The 24309-nt window shown below is 36.0% G+C and overlaps 2 protein-coding genes across 2 annotated transcripts in view; one reads left to right on the top strand and one right to left on the bottom strand.

The window, feature by feature from the left end:
• The first annotated feature begins 1521 nt into the window (after positions 1-1521).
• Positions 1522-6954, top strand: LOC114939817 (uncharacterized). The gene is made up of 6 exons (XM_085486237.1): positions 1522-1644; positions 1953-2228; positions 3727-4009; positions 4407-4740; positions 5085-5451; positions 5854-6954. The coding sequence occupies exons 1-6, from the start codon at positions 1522-1524 to the stop codon at positions 6445-6447; spliced, it is 1977 nt and encodes a 658-aa protein (XP_085342363.1). The 3' UTR covers positions 6448-6954.
• A 38-nt stretch (positions 6955-6992) lies between these two features.
• lilli (AF4/FMR2 family member lilliputian) overlaps positions 6993-24309 on the bottom strand; it is a 216685-nt gene continuing 199368 nt past the window's right edge. Inside the window, exons 9-19 of the mRNA XM_029314267.2 lie at positions 20366-20417; positions 19954-20006; positions 18934-19456; positions 17934-18676; positions 16724-17639; positions 16462-16598; positions 15862-16056; positions 15691-15768; positions 15511-15607; positions 15085-15364; positions 6993-14994 (exon numbers count right to left, since the gene is read on the bottom strand). Coding sequence (XP_029170100.2) covers positions 14885-14994; positions 15085-15364; positions 15511-15607; positions 15691-15768; positions 15862-16056; positions 16462-16598; positions 16724-17639; positions 17934-18676; positions 18934-19456; positions 19954-20006; positions 20366-20417 — 3184 coding nt within the window. The 3' untranslated portion in view covers positions 6993-14884. The remainder of the gene's footprint in view (positions 14995-15084; positions 15365-15510; positions 15608-15690; positions 15769-15861; positions 16057-16461; positions 16599-16723; positions 17640-17933; positions 18677-18933; positions 19457-19953; positions 20007-20365; positions 20418-24309) is intronic.

Genomic DNA, 24309 nt, shown 5'->3' with positions numbered 1-24309 from the left:
ATAGCGGAACGCTCCTCCCATCTCGAAGTCAGCTTCGTTCGTCTCGCGTTCGCCACGACGCGCGACGGTCGTCTCCTTATCCGCGATCATTAATTCATTCAACCGCCTGCTAAGTGGTCGCGTTATCTACGAATTAAAATTGTATATTGCATGGTACCGCGTGATACGTCGCGCTTTGAACTTTTCTACGCAAACTCCGCAATCAGCTCGTCCCCGAGATGCGTTATTTGTCACGAGAGATTCCCATCTTGTGCAGATTCTTTGATGCACTAGCAAAGCGCACTCAGCTTATTGCTGTATAATCATTTGAAAAAGCAATAAAATATTTTTTACAAATTAAATTATTTTGTGCTTAAGAAAAATTAGATCGCGTTTCCGGCTGCTAAAAAATATTTCTTTTTTATTTTAAATGTACGTCACAAACACATACATATATTTTATGGGTGATGGTACCATTAATTCCGGCAAGATATTATCTCGCTTTACATGTTCATTTAGAAAGCGTAACATTGTGTGCAATTATTTCTCCACTAAAATATGTCATATACATTATCTTTCTTCATCAGAAACAGACGAAAATACTAAAGTACGACAATATACGCGAATCGCGTTTGTCATCACATTATCACGCAGTTACTATGAAAATAATGGAACAACTACATTAGTCTAAAAAAGAAAAAAATATATATATGTATAATAGTCATTTCTTTCTTTTTTAGACTAATGTATTAATATTTTAAAATTATTATTACTTAAACATAAAAGATATTAATAAAACTGAATAATAATAATTTCATGATTGCCTCTAATAATATTAAACAAGCAATATTATTGCAAAATATATAAGTTTTTTATTATAAGAGAAGAAAAATCGAAAAATGAAGCTAACACTTATTCAAAAATAGTATAAAATCCTTTTATATAGTAAATAAATAGTACACACATGCAGGAAATAAAAAATTATTCATAATTAGAATAATTATTATAAAAATAGTAATTTATAAAAAAGAAAAAATGTGCAATATATATTATTATGCAACGAATGCAGAACAAAACAGTGCATAGCGAGCGAAGTCAAATACCTTTCAGTCTGTTCCGTCGTGTTATAGACTCTATTGTCGATGGTTAACCCGCTTATTACACCGACATATTCATTTATCGTATCACGTCGTATACGTCAAATATATCGTCAAAGAAGAATGTTAGTGCATATACATATATTTCTTCCGACATTATAATACCTTTTTTTTTGTAATCTGTAGCTTGTCACACAATCCAGATCTTTCTACCCAAATGGACAAAAGTATAAAAGCATGTTATAAAAATTAGAATGTGACACATACATATATGCGCGCTTATCTGAATACAGTCAATTAATTATGCTGAAAAGTACGATCGTAAGACACGCCTGACATTCGGTCATTTTTCAACGAAACAGCAATGTTAACAGACCTTCTCTCTGTAAAGATTTTATTCTAAAGAATTTAACCTGCATAATTATAGAACAACATTTTCGAAAGTATGTCGAATGTGTCTCTTTGTGTTTTCTTCTCGTTGTTAATCGTGAGCGTATTTTCTGTTGCTTTTTATGATAATATTACATTGTCGGAGACACAGTTTTATGAAGGCATAATCTTCCCAACGGTAAGTTTCCGAAAATATATATGTATTTAACATAAAAATGTAATTATCATAAAAACGATTTTACTTATAGGCACATGTTTATTTTACTTTATATTATAATAAATTACATTTATATATAGCATTATTATTTTAAACAGTTATGTTGCTTTTACTTGTAAGTAGTTTTATAGTAAACAATTTTAAAATATTCTATTATTGTATAAGTAGTCCATTATTATTTACCACAGATTTAAGAATGAGATAGATATCATGATTAATTGAATAATATTACTCATTTCCTCTGTAACGGACTTATATTAACGTTATAGGTATCGATTTTAGAAAAGTGTCGACCAAAGGAGCCCGAATTAACTTTAGTGTTAGGCGGAGATTATAATGACTTTCTTAGACAAATGTTTTTCAATATGACACCGGTAGCGCTGATAAATGAAACGGATTCTCGATTTGATGCCCTCGAGAAATTTGCCATGACAAGATACTCCTATCTAATGTTACAAAGTTACAATTTCGTTCATTTTCTTCGAAAGGCGCATCGTTTTGTGGTAGTAGCATCTTCTCAACCTATCCTGCGATCTCTATTACAGGTACCTAAATAATAATAAAACAACATAATATACATATATAATAACTTAATTTTTAAAAATCTATACCGTATAAATACACCGTATAAAAACATACTGATGATACAAACGGAAAGAAGTTAATTCTATATAAAAATTAAGTCCAAAATATATAGAGAGAATAAACGTTTCTACACAAATTTCCAAAATGAACAACTTTGAATATTCATCAGATACGTATAATTAACTATGACTGGGTCTCAGCAGTTTATTATAATGATTTATTATATTATATATTATCTCTACATGCATTTGTATTTACAAAAATTGCCAACTGCAAGATTTCTTTTATATCGGTTCTAGTAGCTTATCTTTGTCGACAACAACTTATTGTTCTCCTTTTTCATATCTTTATTTCTAACATTAAGTACTTTAGCAATTAAATATTAATATTTCTTAGCAATGTAATGGAAATGACTTATTATTTATCACACACATCCTGCTTATGTACATTATAGAAATCCGGTGAATTAAAATTATGCACATAATAGAAATTCGGGAATTAAAATTATGTGTCAATAATTCTTTGTCTCGCCAGTAAATAATAAATAAATAAACAAATCTTCGCGACCCAACTGGCATAAAAATATCTTTATTGTTGCTAAGACATGTTATTAAAAACAATTTTAATTGGACAGCCTTTAATATTCTACATCAAGAAAAACATATGAAGAAAAGAGAGATTGCGGAAATGTTTTATATTAAAAAATTTAATAACACGATTAACCTACACAAAGAGACACTGAGAGTTTGAATCCTTATTTATGATAGAGTAATAAAGGCTGTTTAGTTTAGTTATTGTTTTACCATCTAGTTGAAAGGTTGACACATGATATTATATTTGCGTTTGTTACGTGTATTTCCAAATAGTTAAATTTAATTTTCATATCAGGTATGTTTAAATTATTAAAGTATTAATGTATTTTTAATCTTAAATTGTGTTTATGCTTATTGTTTAAATAACTATTTTATTAAAATTGTTGTTCCATGATTAAATAATTCTTAAATAATGTATATTTTTTGTAGACTTGATAAGGATCCAAAAAAAGGGTCGAAACGTTGTCTTGTTTTTAATAACATGTCTTAGCAACAATAAAGATATTTTTATGCCAGTTGGGTCGTGAAGATTTGTTTATTTAAAATTATGTGCATAATAGAAATTCGGTGAATCGTTTCTAGTTACTAACTTATTAAAAAATAAAAAAGCGCGTTCAAAAATGTAGGGAATCGTGAATAGAATTATTTTCAGTTCGATAAAAAGCTGACAAAATACAAATTATCATTATCATAACCATATAAGTTCGATCTGCTGGAGTCGATTATTTATACTTATACTCGAAAAGAATCATCAATACACGCGATGCATATTAACTCGAAAACGCATAGCTCTCGCATCTAAATGACTTGTTTTATATAGGATATATAAAATCATAACTTTATCATATTATTTTTATTTCTGTAGAGAATAAAGGACTCGCCATGGGCAAATTCAGAGGGATTTTATATCCTGGTCGACAGGCAGACTGAGACTCGAGGTTGTATAAATGCTCATCCGTATCTCTGGACAGCTTGGCAATATGACATGCTCTCGGTCATATTTATATGCCTAGATCCGGATGATAATACTGTTCTTTACACATATAATCCATACTCGAACAGCACGCCAGATAACTGGTACGAAGTAGGATACGTCGACGGACGAGAGGGTCATCCTTGGATAATATTGAAGAGGAAATTCATAAACAGTATATATATTTTTCTCTCATCTCTTTTTTTATCCAAGTAAACATATAATTAACGCGTGAATTGATTTTCAATTGTCTTAATATCAAAAAATTTAATTTGAGTGTCTTCTCTGTTTTATTATATATTTATTAATATATAATATTTAATAATTATTATATATTATTATATATTTAATATCAATATATATATATATATAATATTAAATAATTATTATATATTTATTAATATTAATATATAAATATTTTATAAAATATCACTCACAACAATAAAAGAAGTATTCTCTTTTTTAAAGTTACAGTAATATATATTACTAATAAAACATATTATTAATTATGCGTGAGCCTTAAAAAAATATATCAAAATGTGAATCAAATTATAATCAACATAATATTTTAGATGACGATATATGTATAAATCTGGATTTTGATAAAACGATTACTCTGAACAATTACGAGCTTCGACTAAATGTGATTGAAATGGAACCGTTTGTCAAAGTTAATTTGAGTTTACCTGACAAGAAGAAATTTCGCGGCGACAACAGTGAGATCATCCAAATACTCTTGTATAAGCTAAAGGCCAATCTCATGGTTTACATTTCAAATGACACTCCCGATCAGCTGGGCGATATAGGATCGAACGGTACTTTTGAAGGTTTGCTGGCCCCTGTGAGCGATGGTAGAATAGACGTAGCTATGAATGCAAGAGCTTTGGTTTCATTGTGGAAAATCAGGTACGTCTCGATTTATTTTCTAAAAAAATTTCTATCAATTCTTTAAGAAAATTCCTCGAAGATTTAAAGATGTACCTAGATTCTTATCAACTGTATTTACATTCAAAGAATTTGTCTCTATAGAATAATTAAAAAAGAAATAGATGTGATACTAATATTTTTACAAAAAAATATTTGCTGGATCTTATCTCTTATTATATTGTTTATCAGAAATCTTTATACGAAATTATATAAAAACTAAATGTTAAAATATGAATAATAAATTTAATTAAAGGGAGGAGGGAAAAAAAAGAAAAACCGAAATTAACCGAAATTAGAAAGAATAATACTTAATTTATTTTCAGACATACATACCCTCATACGAGATCAGGCCTCTGCGTGATTGCGCAAGCAAAGAATGAGCTCTCCGAGTTCATGAAGATAATAATGTTTCTGTCACCGGAAGTAATGGCGGGATTAATCACGATATGTCTACTCACTTATGCAATTTTTACGCGAATCGTGGGATATATAAAAGCCGGACTAGAAGTGATAAGACTCATAAGCTGCGTAGGATTTTTACATTTGCCGAAAGTCGATTCCACCAGAATCTTCATATGCATGGTGTTTATTTTGTTCATAAACATAAATGCTATTTTCGAAAGTCACTTGTCATCCTTGCTCACCTTACCGGTTTATCATCGTAATATCGACAGCATAGAAAGTCTCAAGGTAATAAAATCTCATTTATTCCCTTTAGTTTCATATCGTTTCGCTTTAATAAATATGTATGTAAAATTAATAAATATGTATAATGTCTTCACTCTTATTTTAATGAATATGCAGATTATTTTTAAGCAATTAAAAATACAAAAAAATTATTTATTTAGTTGTCTTATTTAAAAGTTGAGATTATATGTATACGTATTAGTTTTTTGTAGAACATAACGTTATAAAAGAAATTACAGAGTCAATTTTATTTCTTTTTTAATTTTATATTCCTGATGTGTGATGGCAAAAATTATTGAAACGAATTTAATTAAGCGGAACTAATTAAAAATGAAATTCAAGACCGTGAAATTAATGATACTTTAATAAGTGACAAACGTTAATTTAGTTTCTTTTTTTTTTTAGGATGCTGGTTACACTTTATACGGACCATCGTTCTTCAACAACACGCTTGGCGATCCCGTGCTTCAATCGCGCTACAGGATCGCCTCGTACGATGATTGTAAGGAGCATGTCGAAAATTCGTCGACCGCCGTATGCGTCGGCGACTGCTACCACTTGTATTACAGAATCAAAGGTCAAAAAAATCTCATTAAATCAAGAATGCTGCGTGAGATGATACAATCGTACGTCACCCGCGAAGATTGGCCGCTGTATCAACGGCTGAACGATATTATACAACAGATGATGCAGGCCGGTTTGATCAAGAAATCTCGAGACGAAGTTCTCTCGGGGATACAGCGCCAGAGAAAGAGAACAACCGCTTTATACAGGAAAGGTTTCCATGTGATGTTACTGAAGCAGCTGGCGTTCAGTTTTTATTTCCTTGTATTTGGATACGCTGTCGCAATTGTAATCTTCGCGCTGGAGATGATAATCGGTGGCTCTGTTCCCATATGTCAAAATTGGAAAGCGATCGAGCAGAGAAAAAAGAACACGAAAAAGATGAGAGGAAAAGCTGTAATGAACAGTAAACTCTTGATATCAACTTGGCGTTAAAAATATCAATTTAGTAGATGAACGAGAGATTCTTCAGTGAAGAAATAAATTGTCTGAATATTTTATTAATATTACATCGATAGAGAACGAAAATCGAGAACGATCTACGTCGAATGAAGTTTAATTCCAAATCTCTCACATGTCAAAAGAATTGGCAAAATGTTTATATCGAAATAGGGGATGAAGAAGAAAATCAGATTTGCTGTTTATTTATGTCGATTACACGATACACATTGAAGCAAATTGCAGAAAATAGGAAAGAAGGAAATAGAATAGATGGAGGAATGTGAGCAAGGTATGAATCGCAAGTACTCTCCTTAATTTGGTCAATATTTTATTTTATTCCTTCATTTTAGTTTAAACAATTTGTTCATTCGGGAGATTCCCCGTAAAATGAATATGATATAGTAAATATGTTCCTTTTTACAATTTATACCATATACACAATGATGATAATATAATAATAATAATAATAATAATATAATAATAATAATAATTAAGAATCCTAAACATAATAATATAATAATCAAAATAATAAAAATTAGAATATAATAGTAATAATGCTAATCTATAAGGCGCAAACATAAACAAAAATATAGGGTACACGTTATAGTGAAACCGTCCCCATTAAACGACGGTATTTGTGCTACTGTATGTACGCATTTACAGACCGCTTAATCAACCGCTTATACGTCATTTCATCAACATCCCTCGTCTCTCTCTCTCTCTCTCTCTCTCTCTCGCACTTCATTTTAATTTATTTTATTTTTAGTAAAAGGCGCTCTCGCTCCCACTTTCTCCTCAATCCGTTTATAAGCTGAGATTACTATAAAATAGGTAAAAAAGCCCTGTTTCACAAAATATCTCGCAAATATATAGATATATATATGTATATGTATATATTGTCACGGGTCTTTCTCTCCCACGCGTTTCATCACCCCTGTCGCCGTTTTATCTTCTCACGTGGTTTACGTTTTTTTTTCCATTTTTTTCTTTTTTCTACTTTGTTTTGTCACCCCTCTCGCATACGAGCGTAAGTCGAAAGCTGTCGATCCGTCAAGGAAACATGTGTTTCGCGGCGCGTTTCTGCGAGGAAACGCAAAGCGCGCGCAAAAAGTGAGGAAAGACATATCCGATCAGATGCCCCATAAAAGGCAGAATTAAAAATGAAGCCGATGAAGGTGCTCCTCCTTCGGATCGCACTTTGCGACCGAAAGATGAAAATGAAAGAAGCGAGATCACGCGAAAGGAAAGCAAAGAACACAGAACACGTCGGCAAAGAATGACTATTCGTATTGTTCAAATTCATTTTTGATCTCAATTTACATGATTCTGCTTTTTGGCAACGTGAGTAAGAAAAGGGATTGGGATAGTGTAATTATTATAAAGTTTTGCGTTTTTAATATTGATCACACTGAGATGTACAAGGTGAGGCATCTGGAACGTTTTTACGAGATAGATTCGTCGAAGGATATAAGAGAGTATTACAAGTCACTTTGTGTGTGGCCGCCGTGTAAATTTTGTACTTTCTTCCTTCCGCTACGTGTGTCGAAAAATGTGTACCAACGACGAAATTAATAATCCGTAATTTAATGAGGAAGTTGTATTGCTACGATGGATAAATATAATGCGCACGGCCGAAAATGTTGATGTCTGTCGCAATCACGTAAAATCACATAAAAATCATATGCGAGTAAAATTCGATCATATAGCGTCGAATTAACACAAATTCATTCAATCTTAATACATTTTTAATAGTTGTATTTAATACGACTCTACGAAAAAATGTTTCTTCAAACACGCGTTATTGAATCTTAACACGTCATTTTTTTTATTGCGATTTATTGCAAAATCGATCATCGTTTCAAGCAATTTTCATTTATATACAACTGATCTCGACCTGCGTAGAAAGAAAAGTAGAAGAGATTCGATAATTAACATAAGTGTCGATCTCTTCACACATCCCTTTTTCTTCAGCGACTCGCTTTGTTCATAACAGAACAACGTTAAAACTCCTCGAACAATTAAAAGATCTCCGACAATTTTGCTTTTTTTACATCAGTTTGCGGTGACTCGGCCGGGCACATTCATTATTTGCGTATCCATGTATTTCGTGTGTATATTCCGAAAATTACGTGTACGTGTATCAATCTTCCTTGTGTGTGTGTGTGTCAGCCTCCGCGCCAATAAATACAATAATTAACAATTAAAATAAATAGAGGAAAAAGCAAATAGGTAATTATATCTCATTAAGCGATATAATTTGGTCTCTCCTTGGTCTGCGGTTTTTGTTTTCATTCACATGTATTTTTCCGACCCTTGCATCAATCTTGCTTATTATTATATATTCCTCCCAGCTCTTCGATATCTATCCTTCCGTCTCTAGCTGTCCGTCTGTCACTAAATAATTCGTCAAGTATGTCGTCAGTGAAACGTCAATGTGTAAGTCTATTATGTTTTGTGTATATGTTGTGTATACATATATCTATATGTATATATATATATATATTATATTATATATCTCAGCACATATGATACCGTATGGTCGTAACGCTAATCAGAGACGGCCGTCTGTCGCGTATCTATTGCTTGCTCGACTCGACTAAAACTCCACGTTTCACGAAGGGAGGGTAGATTCTCCGGAACACGTTAGAAAAAGATATACATGTAACAAAGTCTCTCGGGACTCTCGTTCGATTTCGTCTCGCAATCAGGCCAAGCGTGACAAGCACACGTCTGGAAGCCTACGGAGGTGATAAATGATCATTTCTAGGAGGACGATAAGGGGGTTGCTCTTCTACCCTCGCCGTCGTACGCGGAGTTCGCGTCATCCACGTGTATGGGTCGTCGTATCGTCGTTATATATATATATACACACACAATCAACGCAATTAATCGAGTTACTTGTGCATTGCTCATTAGAACGATACGATTGCTTCGGAATATGCTGCCGTTAAACTACCCCCTATCCCTTTTTTGCCCGCTCATTTTTCTCGCTTGCGAAATCGCCGCTTTGCAGCTGTCATCGGTTTGCTTTTTAATTTTTTTTTTTTCAAAGACTCGGTTTAAGAATTTTTTTACGTATCTCGATAATGCAAGAAAAAGCTGAATGATGTGAAATTTGTTCGCAATCGTTGAATAACATAATATAGCATCAATACATGATTTTACAATTATTAGATATAATAAAGAATACAATAATTTTTATATCACACAATATAAATATGCAATTTTTCAATATATATATGATTTATAATATAACCAATAATAATAATATATATATATATATATGTATATATGTATATATATATATGTACATATAGATTAACTTCATTATAATTTCATTATTGTATTATTATTGGTTATATTATAAATCATATATATATATATATATATATATATATATAAAATGACATATGACATTTCTCGCGGCATTTTACACCTGTGACTTTCTGAACAAAATTATTTTAAAAATAGAAAGGTCTTAAAAATTGATAGTACATTGAAATTATCAGAGTTACTTGGGCCTAAGTAGTTGACATGATGATGATGTCTCTTTTTTAATGGTATAACTCGTTCCTGATTCAGTCGTTCCATAAATGAATTTGTATTAGATGAAGCTTCCAAGGTTTGGAAAAAATTATTTTAAAAATAGAAAGGTCTTAAAGATTGATGGTACATTGAAATTATCAGAGTTACTTGGGCCTAAGTAGTTGACATGATGATGATGTCTCTTTTTTAATGGTATAACTCGTTCCTGATTCAGTCGTTCCATAAATGAATTTGTATTAGATGAAGCTTCCAAGGTTTGGAAAAAATTATTTTAAAAATAAAAAGGTCTTAAAGATTGATGGTACATTGAAATTATCAGAGTTACTTGGGCCTAAGTAGTTGACATGATGATGATGTCTCTTTTTTAATGGTATAACTCGTTCCTGATTCAGTTGTTCCATAAATGAATTTGTATTAGATGAAGCTTCCAAGGTTTGCAAGTTGTGGAATTGATACAATTTGTTCCTCCCATTCAGTTTGTTGGGATGCATATTTATATCATCCATAAATGAATTTGTATTAGATGAAGCTTCCAAAGTTTGGAAAAAATTATTTTAAAAATAAAAAGGTCTTAAAGATTGATGGTACATTGAAATTATAAGAGTTACTTGGGCCTAAGTAGTTGACATGATGATGTCTCTTTTTTAATGGTATAACTCGTTCCTGATTCAGTCGTTCCATAAATGAATTTGTATTAAATGAAGCTTCCAAGGTTTGCAAGTTGTGGAATTGATACAATTTGTTCCTCCCATTCAGTTTGTTGGGATGCATATTTATATCAAACCGAGTCCTTTTACGGAATGTCAACGTTGACAATCGTGGATAAAGCGATCAAAGCAACTTATCTATTCTTGTATACTTGGAGGACTTTGACGAGATATATGACGGAGGAATAACGTATTATTTAGTTTGAGAGACTTGTTTTAAGCAACTAAATGATAGCAGACATCGTCGTGACTGTCTAAAGGACAGCGGATTTTTTTCTTGTTTTTTGGCACAATCGCGATGGACGGGAGAGTTTAGCGGCGGCTAACACGTTTCTTTTGCATTCGGAATTGAGTAGTAGTACACAATACGTCCCGCATGAATATAGTAAAATAATTATCAATGCAATGTAATTGTTAATAATGTAATAATATACATGATATAATCCATATAATTATATATAAGATTGCGTTTTGGGGTGTGCGTGTATGCTTTGTCTCTTTAACATATATATGTATATACACGCAATATATATATTGTATGTATATATAAATAATATATACATATAAATATTTTACAAGTTTACGGAGTGGTGTGTAATAGAGGGGGTAGGGGGGGAAGAGGGAGGGAGACTAAGAAGACTAAATTAAATGGCGCTAACTAAATTATCTATCGAGGTCCTTTATAGATGCGTACGCAATATCTGTACCGCGTATATCGGCCCGATTTTCCCGAAACCCTTTCGTTCTGTAATGAGAGTATAGGAATAATGAAAACATTTCGCGCGCATACGCTAACTTGTTTTTTGTTTTCGCTTCTTCTCATCGCGTTTTCGCATTATCTCACTCATTAAAAAATATCTCAAAAGAATGTGATAACAATATTATTTGTAACATAAGTATAATATATAAATAATGACATCGTTACTGCTACTATTATCATTATATTATTTATAATATATAATCTCTACGCAGTAATTATAATTATTATGTAATAATAATTATCATTGCCAGTTGTTACATTGCTAATAACACCTCATCAATATTAATAATAATATTAATAATAACAGTAACGATGATAATAGTTTAATAAAATTATAGCAAAAATCGCGCGCAACTCCGTGTATCATTCATTCATTCTGCTCGGTGAAAAGAAAAAAAGCAGACGATGAGATAAAAGAAGAAACTAGAAAAGAACCACAGAAAGAAGCACTTTCTGTTCAAAACTAAGCGTTACTTATCCAACGCACTACGGAGCAACAGCACCCTTCACTTATCTTTGGAAATTGTACAGGAACATAGATCAGCTCAAAATCATCGAAAAGAATATTTATAAAAAAAAAAAAAAAAAAAAAGAAAGAAAATCTATAAATAGATATATAATTTTCCGTTCGTATAGCAAGCGCATGGACTCATCTCCCTTCTTCATAGAATTATAATAAATATACTCTCTTTCTCTCTGGGTTTCCGGTGTTTCTTTCTCGATAAACTCCGCCAAGTTTGTGATTTGAGATTTTTGTCAAATTTAGCGTTGTCATTTTCGTCTCGGACAATTGGCTTGGCGGGAAAATGGGCCTGATATATGTATCTGCTATAAATATGTGTCTCGAAAATATCGAAGCTCCTTAATAGATTCTTTTTATTATACTTTTTTTAGTCTCTTCTCTTTTTATCCTCTCTTTAGCACTCGCGAAATATAAAATTGTATCCCGTGAACCATTGGACCGCGCTTAGTAACTATGGGCCGTCGTCGTCCCGCCAATCCGTGTCCGTTTTACATCTTTACTTTTTTTTTCTTAAATTGCTAGCCGCGTACGCGACATTAGCAACATGAACATCATGATTTTTATTCAAAATTATACGAATAATAATTGGTCCTACGCTTTCGCAGAATTTTGTCGAGCGTTCTCCGATCTGATGGATGCTACTCAATCTGTGGGAGAATTAAATTCGAGTCGGATATGTTATAGACTACGCTATCCCGTTTCCGTCAATCTTGAATCTTGACAAAGATTCGTTCGATTTGTGTATTAATATCACAAGATCGATTAATCACAAACTCGGTGTTTTATCAAAAAAGTAAACTCGCACACACAGCTGTGTTATTAATTATTATATATTATTATATAATATGGATTATATAATATATATATTATAATTATTATACACTTACATTTTCGTTGATAAAACGCTATTCATTCCGAGAGCATCGTCGATTTTTCATTGATCGTGGGAAAGAGATGCGTTTGAAACGTGAGACGAGCCGAATCTCTTCACGAAACTTGAACAACGAAGTTGCCGTAACACGTTCAAAAATTTCCCCCAGTCGATATTGAGAAGCGATCGTGAGAACGGGGATAGAACAGAAATTCATTCGAAGAATTCTCAAAGAAAGAAATCGTCAGAGTTAATTTTTATTCGGAATAAATTTAACGGATATCTTGCCGTTTTATTCATTCGTTACGTCTCTTCTTATATTCTTTTTTTTTCCTATTTACTTGTGATCTCTCTTTTATCTGATTCTGTGGTAGCAAAAATTGGGGCGGGCCGGTCTTACCGCAAACTCAATCGGCGATAGACCGCCCTCAAGACGGCGCGGCACTCACAAATACCTATTTACAAAAATATACACATGAGCAACTCACTTATTCGCGTGTGTATTTGCTTTTTTTATTTACCGTTTCCGTTCGTCATCTCTCTCATATCTACGCTGTTCATTTCTCTCAATCCGCTTCTTGTTCAGCATTTGTCTTGTCTAGTTCTTTCCTCGGCTCCATTTCATTTCGTCAAATGATGCTATGTATGGTATATGTGTATGCGGTATATCTGTACTTTTTATTTTTTCTTTTCATCTAAGAACCTCTACATATTCCCCGGTTAATTCTAGGTAATGTAAATAATATGTATCGGTAGTCGCATTTGTTACTGCTTTTTTCTGTGTTGTATATTAATTACTCTAGAGTCTAAATTACTTCCCCCGTGATCTATCTACAAAGAAAAAGAAAGAGATGCGTCCTTCGCACGCAAACGTTAGACGTAACTATAGTACATCGCTTGATCCTGTTGCTCGCGCATCTCTCCACCGAAAACACTTGAATCGTCTCCTCCCCTCTCTCATCATTTTATCACGATATTATCCCATTATTTGCGAATACAACTCTGTCGTCTGTTCCCCTATACAGAAACGCGGCGCCGGCGCGCGAGATGCATTCTCTGTCTGTTTTTCGTTATTATAAATATATTCTTATCTTTATTTTAACTATTTATATATTTATATAAGTAATAAACTATATATATATTAAATATGTATATATTCTCGTTTTATTCATCGCACTCGAATCGCCGAAACGATACTCATGCTTCAGGTAACGTCGGCTGTGGCGCACCGTGAAGCGAGAACACACGGGCGCTTTTCAGTGGCACTTCTACTACCCCTTCGTGGTTTCACTTTTTCTTATCTCTGCGTCTTCATTTTTTTCTTTTCCTTTCTTCTTTTCTTCTTTCTCCGCTACCTCGGATTCTCCCCTCGATACTTCTCGTATCTCGATATCTACATGCGTTAACTTACAAAAGCGGACACTTCGGAAAAATAGACACAAGTTATCACTGCGGCTCGCTAGGAAATTTAATGAGCGCTCGTATCATCGATATCATCTCCGCTCAAGGATTTTCCATTGCGCCTCGAGAGTAAGTAACACGTGCTCTAAACAAAGTGCACGAGGTTCGTTATGCACCGTGGTAAGATAAAGCGGCTCCTCCTCTTCCGGTCGGCCGCTCTTTCCTTGCCCTTTTCAGGCACACGCGCTTCGCAATTGACTATAAACTTGTTGCTAAATTTATCTGAAGAATGCCCCCATATCGTCCACGGATCGCCCGACTAAGGAAGATCCCGCGAGCTTTCTCGATCTCCTTTTTTCTCTTTCCAGAGATTACCATGACCCTCGTTATCGATTCGCTCGCACCCCCGAGACCACTTATCTCAGAAATAGTCTTTCTACATCATCAACACATCACCGTCGCGTCTTCCTATTTCTCATGCCTCCGGTTGCATCACTGGAGATGTTGTTTGTCGTGATTAGCATATCACACAACTACGTGAACATGGTCGGATAAGTGGCCATGTTTTGAGGAAGGGAGGTAATGTAGTTTGGGGTGGGTGGTCGGGGGCTGTGCCACTGTGGTCAGAGAGCTCGCAACTTCTTTATACCCGCTTGAACGTATCGCACGAGCTCGCGCAGTGAGCTATACGATGACAGGGGTCCCAATCTTCGATCCAAGTCAATGAAAAAGTCTGAAAGCACAAAGAAAAGTGGCAATTAACGGAACGAACGTCCGAATGAAAATCATCTTACACGCTGACATAATATTTCTTTAAACATACTTTTGTGTTCCTCCTGTTTCGCCTGTTTCATCGCCTGATCCCACAAATCGTGACCATTCGTAAGTAAGCCTGAATACTGATTTTGCTTCATCATCGCGTTGTATACGTGCAATGGCACACTGACGTATTGGCCCGATGTTGCCGGATGTTGTCCGCCACTACTATATCCCGAAGAACTTTGACTGCCGACGGAACCTACAGAACCAGCGGGCGACGGTGTAGGCGAAAGAGAAGGTGTACCTTGTCCCTCCGGTTGCACTGGAGTTGTCTGAGCAGGTTGCTGAAAATGCCAAAATAAAATTCTTAGTCAACTCTACCACTTGTGTAGAACCTTACATTTGCAAGATAATCATACATCGTTTGAAATATTAAATATCCAATGAGATACAAATAATTATATATGATGTTTTAGCAAGCAAAGCTTACCTTTTGATTGAAGTCGTTGACAATCTTTTGGACCTCTTTCACTTCTTGTTTGCGTAAATTGTAAAGTTTGGAGTACAAGCGCGACTGGCACCAAAGGCTAAAAAAAACAATGGTTTTGAGATGTCTACTACAAGACCGATGTAATTGAGAGAACTCTTGGAAAAAAGTAAATACACTCACCTTAGGATAGCTAGCTTGGTATGTATACTATTCTCGGGCGAGTTGTTGGATTGGCTCTTGAATTTTGACGAGATGTATCTGCAAAACAAAGAGAAAATCAGAGATCGCTTTAATTAGTAGGCGCTCTCTTCTCGTTACGTTCGCGCCCATCTTAATTAGAAATGTGCTCACTTGATGAGACTGAGAGTATCTTTGTACATGGTGTACGAGGCTTTCTCTGTGACTGGATCCGACTCCATCGCATCTCCAGTTAGAAGGAAGTACAGTGCAGCCTCTAAATACATCATGCCTTGCGCTGTAAGGTCGCTCTCTTCATCAGCATTATGTTTCAATCGCTTAGCTTCAGTCAGGTACTGGTCATGGTCCCTGAAATATAAATTTCACAGGTTAAACATATTCTTATATTTTTAAAAAATTGATTTAAAGATATTAATTCAGACTATGTCTAATTATATGAAAAAATCCACGTACTTAGAAAAATTTATAAATTTTTGTTCTTGTATTAACAAAGAAACAGGTCGATTTCTCGACTACGATGGAACCTAAAATTCGAGTTCCATGGATATTTATGAACCATCTAAGATGTAAAAATGATGGTTTTTTTTTTAGAGACCTGGGGAAAGTATTGATTTTCAATACTTTCCCCAGGTCTCTAGGAAAAAAGATCATTTTGACATCTTATATCGTTCATAGATACTTAGGTTCCATCGATAGTCACGAAATCGACTTTTTTTTAACATCCTCCTTTGTTAACATGCAAAAAGGCTTTACCTATCCTGATCCTCCAGGATTTCATTCTGTGGATCGAAGTAAGAATAGTAGACGCGTTGAGCTGGAAGAGGTGGTGGTGGTAATAAACTCGTATCTTGCTTCTCGTCCCTTTCGTGATTCGTCGGCTGGATATCGTTCTGTTGTGTAATAAAAAATAGATTTTACATGTGCTCACACACTACTGAGAATATATAACATTGTTACGTAAGAAATCTAGTCTACATACATATTTAATGAAATTTATTTAAATAAAAATTCATACTTGAGATGACATCAAGCCATCGTGTCTCCGTTGTCTCTTGCGACTCCTGTCCTTGTGCTCAGATGAACTCTTGGTTTTCGCGTCCAATGAACACTGAACAGGACTTAAACTCGACACGGAACTACAACTCGGATTACGTTTCCTCTTGGGCGCACTACCGCCACCGATCGCACCGGCACCACTACTAGCACCACCGGTTACACCTTCGAGCATAGAACTGCCGTTTTTCGGGCCTGAGGATATCGATTGGGCCTTAATCGCAGAGCGTGAACTTCTGTCACCGTTGTTACCCAATAGACCGATGTCGGTGCGAAGGATCCTTGGGCGATCTGACGGGACCTGTAGCGGTGGCGGCGTGTCGACAATCTCGCCCTCCTCCGGCGTAGGCGGTCTCGGTGGTTGCGACATCGCCAGGCTGGAGGACGGCCTCTGCCTTGAAGACGGCCTCGTATCGGGTAGTTCCGTGCGCCGTCTGAGTTCCTGTCCCCTTGTTAATTGCAACAACTGCGAAGATAACCTGTTGAGATCGATCTTGCATATCAGACTTGGCACGCCGTTCACGTGGGTAATGAGCGCGGGGGATAAGCGCAAGAGAAGATTGTTGCCAGCACTGGACGTCCGTGAAGATGGTCTCTTGTAAGGACTATCTCCGCCGGTCGGCGTGGCAGAATTACTCGTGTACTCCTCCACGTAGATACCGCATTTACCACCACCCTTGCCACCTTTTCCACCTTTTCCACCACCCTTCCCGCCACCTTTCGACGTCGAGAAGACGTGGCGCAACGTGTCGCTTTTCTTCTTGTCCTGCACATTACCGGCGTCGTCTTCTTGAAGTTTGGATGCCGGATTGTTGTCACTATCGGAATTATCAGGTGAGGTCGTCCTCGTCGGTGGTACTCGAGGTCTGGGTGGTACTCTATAATTAAAAATTATTCTATTAATACTTGAAACTTTGCTAGCTTTACGTATTTATCACAGAAGAACTAAGAAAAAGAATTTAAAAAAAAATTCTAATTCAAATAACCAAAGAAATGCCTGAACCATCTGGAGTATATTCTTAATTGGTAGTAATCCAAATGTGTCAAATAATGAAAGAAGTGTAATGTTAAAGAATAAAATAAAGAAACAAAATTATTATACCAAGAAGAAATAACTAATAGTGTAAAAAAAAACCAAAATTGATGGATTCCAAATTATGAGAAATAATTACCGAGCAACTTTGATGCGACTATTTCTCACGGAAACTTCTGATTCGCTGTCGGAATCAGAGCCACCGGTTTTGGTCACCCTGGATCTCGGTCGTCTGGGTTTGCCCTTGGCAGGACTCTTCTTCTTGTCCTGCTTCTTCGACGAGTCCGACAAATTGTTCCGCTTGATGGAGGGAACTCTCGTCCATCGTGTGGCGTCGTCCTCGGAGGCACTATTGTTATTTTTCCTGTTCGATGGCGGCGGACTTTCGTCGTCCGTGGACGACACGCTCAGCATCGATCTCTTCTCGGTTCTCGTCGGCGCCACGGTCGATACTTTGGTAGATCGGTGATCGCTATCGGAGTCACTTTGCGATCTCGAGTCGCTGTCATCATCGCTCGTGGTCACCGTTTCTTTCGACTTAGGCTGCTTCTTCTTGCTGGAAGTACTACCGACCGTTCTCGTCCGGCTACGCGGTTTGGTCTTTAAGCTCTCATCCGACGTCCGGTTGTGCTTTGGACTTTTATTGGATTTCCTGGGTCGCCCGCGTTTTCTGGCGTCGGCCTTCGGCTTCTCCACCTGAGAGCGATTGTCTTCGATCAGTTGATGAACCTTCTCCGGATCGGAGTGATGATCGCTGTCGCTGAGAGAACTTATGTGAGGCCTCTTCAGGGCATCATTAAGCTGCCAATCATGGGACTGTTCGCTGTGCGATCTGTTGGTCTCTGTCTTAGTCTCGAGTGTATCCTCTCGTCTAGCGTTATCCTGCGAAAAATTATCATGTTATATTAAAAATTCTCTAATATACTGTCTTAGTCTCGAGTGTATCCTCTCGTCTAGCGTTATCCTGCGAAAAATTATCATGTTATATTAAAAATTCTCTAATATACTAAATACATTTTTTCTATAGAAGAATCGAAGATTCAAAGCTCTATTGTCGCTTTCCTCAAACTTTTAAAGATCTCTACAACCGTCTCAAAAATATCCATCGTCTTTAATTAACATAGACAGAGTAGGCTTACCGGAGCCGGCTTCGATTCGGAATTCTGTTCGTGCTGTATCGCCGCCTTGTTGAAGAAGGAACTAAGCTTCCAGGAGCGACGTTCCTCCACGGCTGGTGGCGGTTCCTCGACCAGATTTTCCGGCTTCGGCGACACCGAGGGCGGCGTCGTGGGTCCCTTGGCCGGCGGCGGCGCCGACGTCGGATCGTCCTCGTCCTCGGAATCATCGCTGCTGTCCGAGCCGGAATCCGAGCCGGAGTCCGAGCTCGAGCTAGCGCTTCCGGAACTCTGCGGCGCCTCGGCTGGACTCGATGGTTGGCCGAGGACGATCTGATTCGTCGGCGGGCAACGCATCGTGTAACTGTTAACGCCGGGCAGAGGTGACATCGCTTCTTCCGGTGTCCGCTTCGGTGACGGATATTTAGGCGGACTAATCGGCCGCGGCGGCGACAGAGGTCCCATAGGCGACAGGGGTCCCATAGGCGATAAAGGCGTCGGCGCTGATGTCATCGCCGGGATCAACGGCGTCGGTAGATTATGAACGCTAAATCAAAAGGTGCGAAAATTTAGTATCCTGTATTTTTTGCGACAACAATATCAACACGCGTTGGAAAATCGCGACAATGAGATTAATTGATGTAAAAGATTTTTTTTTATTTAAAAGAAATTTGTAATTGTTAATTTAAGCTAAAATTGTGAAAATAATGTATATAGGATTTCATATTAAAATATATACATATATATTTCAAGAACTCGAGAAATTTAAATAAATAAAATTACAGAGGTAAAGTTGCGACATTACAAAAATAATTTTCTATTTTCTCTATATTGCAAAAAATTATCATAAAATATTAAAGACATTGATAATATTCGTTCAAAAAAAATATATAGATATATATATGTATATAAGTTTATATTATGAGATACAAATTTTGTGTGTGTGTGAATATTTTTATAAAAAATAATAAATATTGTTTTAGACTTTTCTTGTAACTTAATTTCGACAAATGATTAATAAAGATATCAAATTAGAATACTTACGCGACCGTAAGATCTGGACTCCTATTTCCTTTCGTCGGTCTCGACGATATCTCCTGAGAATAAGACGATCAACTATCAGCAATTTCGCCGTGAAATAAAGTGGAACGGAATTTTTCTTACAGTGATGAATGCTTTTATTCAAACGCGACTTCATTGTATCGTTTTACGAAAGTACTTTGCGGTATTGTAAGAAGGAAAAAAAAACAAATACGAAAGTGGAACTATTGTTTAACGTTAATATCTCAAAAGTAACAGCTTGGAAAAGCTCAAATATTCATTACCCATATAATGCTCAAAATATGTTATTAATATCCAAGTTATAGTAACCGAGATCAATATCGTACCTTATTTAATGCAAAATAATTATACATAGAAAAAAAAGTTTTTACCCAATTATTCAGAGATATGTTACCTTGTTCTCCTCATCCTCACTATCTGACAGCCTCAAGTCTCGCTCGAGATCACTGCAACAGAAAGAAAGCGTCGTTCCATTTAATCTCGAGAATGAGAGGCACTGGCTTGTGTGTGATTCACCGAAGTGCCTTAGTGAAGTGAACACTAAGGGGGATTTATAGCTCACTGTTTAACGCGATCCTTCTGAAATCGCTCGAGCGCCACTCGTTAAACAAGGAAACCCGTTCGGCGCGACTAGAGATTTTAAACGGCTGCAGCAGCACTGCGGTAGCAGAAGATGGAGATAGATAATTTGATATCACGATCAGCATACTCGATTAGAATCCAAGAGAAGTTACATATATATATTATATAAAATATATATATATATATATATATGCGTATAAGGAATGCACGTGCGACTGCAACCTGTGGAGTATCGCGTATTCCAAGGAACAATCGTTCATTGATCCTTAGAGCAACTGCTTGGTCTCCAGTCACTCCATTAGTGTTTCTCGCATTCTACGCCGTCTGTTTCCCGTTGTAAGGCTTAAATCTAGGGTCTCAATTAACTCGAGTTGGAGAGAGGCAATTGGAAATATGCAGGATTGGGAAAGTTACTTTGTAAAAGTAACTAGTTACGGTTACAGTTATTTCATTGGAAAAGTAACTAGTTACAGTTACAAGTTACCGATTCTAAAAAATAACTCGTTACAGTTACTCAAAAAGTAACGAGTCGTTACTTTTTAAAAATAATTATACATTATTTTAAATATATAAGAAGCTTACATTTTATGCACAATCACAGTCAAGTATTTAAAAAAATTCTTGAATGTAATAATTGATCGATTTGTACCATCAATGTATGAATGACCTTTATATACAACAGTAACAATAGTTAGTAACTTACTAAATGGTAATCGCAAATCGACCAATTATTACATTTAAGAATTTTTTTAAATACTTGATTGTAATTGGTCGATCTTAATTATGTGTTATATTATTTTATGTACACTAAATGAAAATTTTAGGTAAACAATTAAACCATACTTGAACGATACTTTTAGCACATGTTTCCAAAAAAAGTAACTATTAAAATAGTTACTAGTTACTTAAAAAATGTAACTAAGTTACAGTTACAGATGGAGAAAAGTAACAAAGTTAAGTTATAGTTACCGATAAAAAGTAACTGTAACTGTAACTTCGTTACAAGTAACTCGTTACTTCCCAACCCTGGAAATATGTGAAATTTTTACATAAGATATTTACGTGACAATTAAAATTAGAATCACTTTTTTAAATTATGACGATACAAAATAGAAATACATATATATTTGTGTTATTATCGCGAACGATTTATTAAAACAGAGAAACACTGCATTGGATCTCTAAATTCCTAGCGAAAATTGATAAGTATGCGTGTATGTGTTTGTGTGCTTTGCAGCCACTGGAGACTTAAAAAAATGATGAAGATAATTAAAAAGCGCGCACAAGAGATATAATACATATTATTTTATATATACGATATATTGCGTGTAATCAACGTATTGCATTAAATTACATGTGAGGTAATTTATTGCTTTTCGCGAGTGCTTAAATGCATTAAAAAGTTAGGATATTAATTCCAAGTCACGTCGTTTATTATCTACTCTCTGAATCACTCACTCACTCACTCTCTCTCTTTCTTTCTAGCTTAATTTAATAAAGTGGATAATAACAATGTATATATGGTTCTTGGACAAGGTCAGGTTTACATAGGCAGCAAAAAAAAAAAAGAAAAAAAAAAAAGAAAATGGAATTTCTAATACAGCTCGTTCAACGAAATACGGGATTGTTTTTAGATATCTTAGCCGCGGAATTACAAGATTCGCGAGATAGCTAAGAAACAAAGCGAAACGCTTATGCATGAAAATATCATCGAGATTAAAGTCGAGGCTCTATGAGAAAAGCAGATGGTCGAAGTAATTGCTTCCGAGTAAAGCTCGTTGCATCGCGATTCCCAGAGATTACCTCTCGACGAACGCGCGCACTTCGGACAAACTGTTGAGCGGCGATCGCAATTACCTGCTTCTACATCATTAAGCAAATACGTCGTTTATCAGTTTGCCCTTGGAATTAGCCGCGTTTAATTTAATAAGAAGGATAATCGCGCGCATTGCCCGGGACGTCTTGCGCATCTCTCCCTTTTCCTATTTTTTCTCGTTCCTTCGCCCTGAAGGAGAAACGGCGCGCGTCCTCGTCCTTTTTCGATGATCGCGAGCCTCCGACGAGTATCCGGCCGATGTGGAATAGAGTCCGGAGACAAGGCCAGGGCGAGGATATAGTATCCGGCGGCGGTGTGGAGGGAGAGAAAGAAGGAGATAAAGAGAAAATACATAGAGTACCGAACATCGACGGCGTACGGCTGAGGGCATCGACCCTCGATGCACTGTCCTACGTCCGCGCACTCTGCGAAGCGGTGCCTTGTGGTTTCGCCACACCGTACTGCGTACGCTTAAAGCTCGTTGTTCTCTCTCTCTCGTCTCTCTGCCTAGCCTCTAACTCGATTGACAAGCGACTATATACTCCGGCCATGGAGAGATTTATTTCATTGAGAATTTTTTCAAGAAAGAAGTCGTACGTCAAAATCTATATGACACCGAAGAAAACGGGACGTTGTTCTACTTTGGTGTACTTGAAGTTTTATGCAGGTATTTTATTAGTTTACACTCTCCGTTGGATGTAGGTATTCAAAGCCCTTCGTCATTCTGTTTTTCGTTTTTTTATTTTATATTCCTCTCTACTTAAATTTCAAATTTTACGTTTTGTAATTCATAACGTCCACGTATAATCTAGCTGTCAGAAAATAAAACAATGACTCGCGAAATTGATCGCAAAAATGCTTCGACGATTTCATAAACAATTTATTCGAAAATGTTATTTATATAGAAAGATATATTTGCATTCCTGATATAATTAATACATCTTCCCAGAAGCTGTCAAAATTGGTTTTTATACGCGCATCTGTTCTCACATTTCTCCTTCTTCTACATGTCCAAAGACGTATTGAATTTAATTGAATTTCATCGATATTTCGCGAATAACTGTATACAGCCGTATTGTCCTAGAGAAGTTAATAATAGCTACGGTTTGATTCGAATTACGCCAACGTCTAAGCGTTTGCTCACTGCTGACTCGCTCACCGCTGCCAGCAAGAAACCTGCTAAATCGCCGCACGAAAGAGTTTAACGATCGCGTCTCGAACGGTACAAATTACTCGGCTTCGTGGGAACGTTCACAATTTTAGCACCGTGCCGTTCGACGTTCGCGCTTTGTTTATGGACGCGCGCGCGCGAGTTGCATTTTTCTTCGGGGGAAAAACGTCGACTTAATTGCTAAACGCGCGCGATTTATCAAAACACAACGTCGTTAATGAGAAAGAAGCGCGCGCGTCCGAAAAAATTCCATCAATTTCATCATCCTATTCCAGTTAATATAATTTTATACACTCAATCCTCTGTCATTCTCTCTCGGAGCAAATCTGATCAAAAATATCCGACATATTTTTTCATATATACAATTAATAAAATTAGAAAAATATTTCATACACTTTTTTATTAATAGAATCAAAAATCGTTTTGCATTTTTCCCCACTTTTTTTTCCACTGTCACTCTGAATAAATACATAGGTATATAATGAAATATATTTAATATAATAAAAAAAAATCTATTTTCGAGAATAGAGAATTTAGAGCATATGCAGTTTTCCTTTCATTTTTCACACTCGTACCTTCGTCTACGCGACTTTCGACGATTTAAATGCTCGAAGCCGCGGTAGTGAGAACGCGGCCCATTGTCAGTCTCCGACTGTGTCGTCGGCGTTGATGCAACTCGCAGCCTCCCTTCGGCGGTCGGCGCCTCGGTAAAGGAAAGGAACCTGTTCGCGCGAGGCGTTCCTTTAACCTCGCGTTCCGGCGCGCAACG

This window comes from Nylanderia fulva, unplaced genomic scaffold (genome assembly GCF_048542155.1).
Source record: "Nylanderia fulva isolate GAGA-0341 unplaced genomic scaffold, ASM4854215v1 Scaffold41, whole genome shotgun sequence".
Lineage (NCBI taxonomy): Eukaryota > Metazoa > Arthropoda > Insecta > Hymenoptera > Formicidae > Nylanderia > Nylanderia fulva.
The sequence above is the reverse complement of the archived record's forward strand: the minus strand, read 5'-3'. Positions and strand labels throughout refer to the sequence as shown.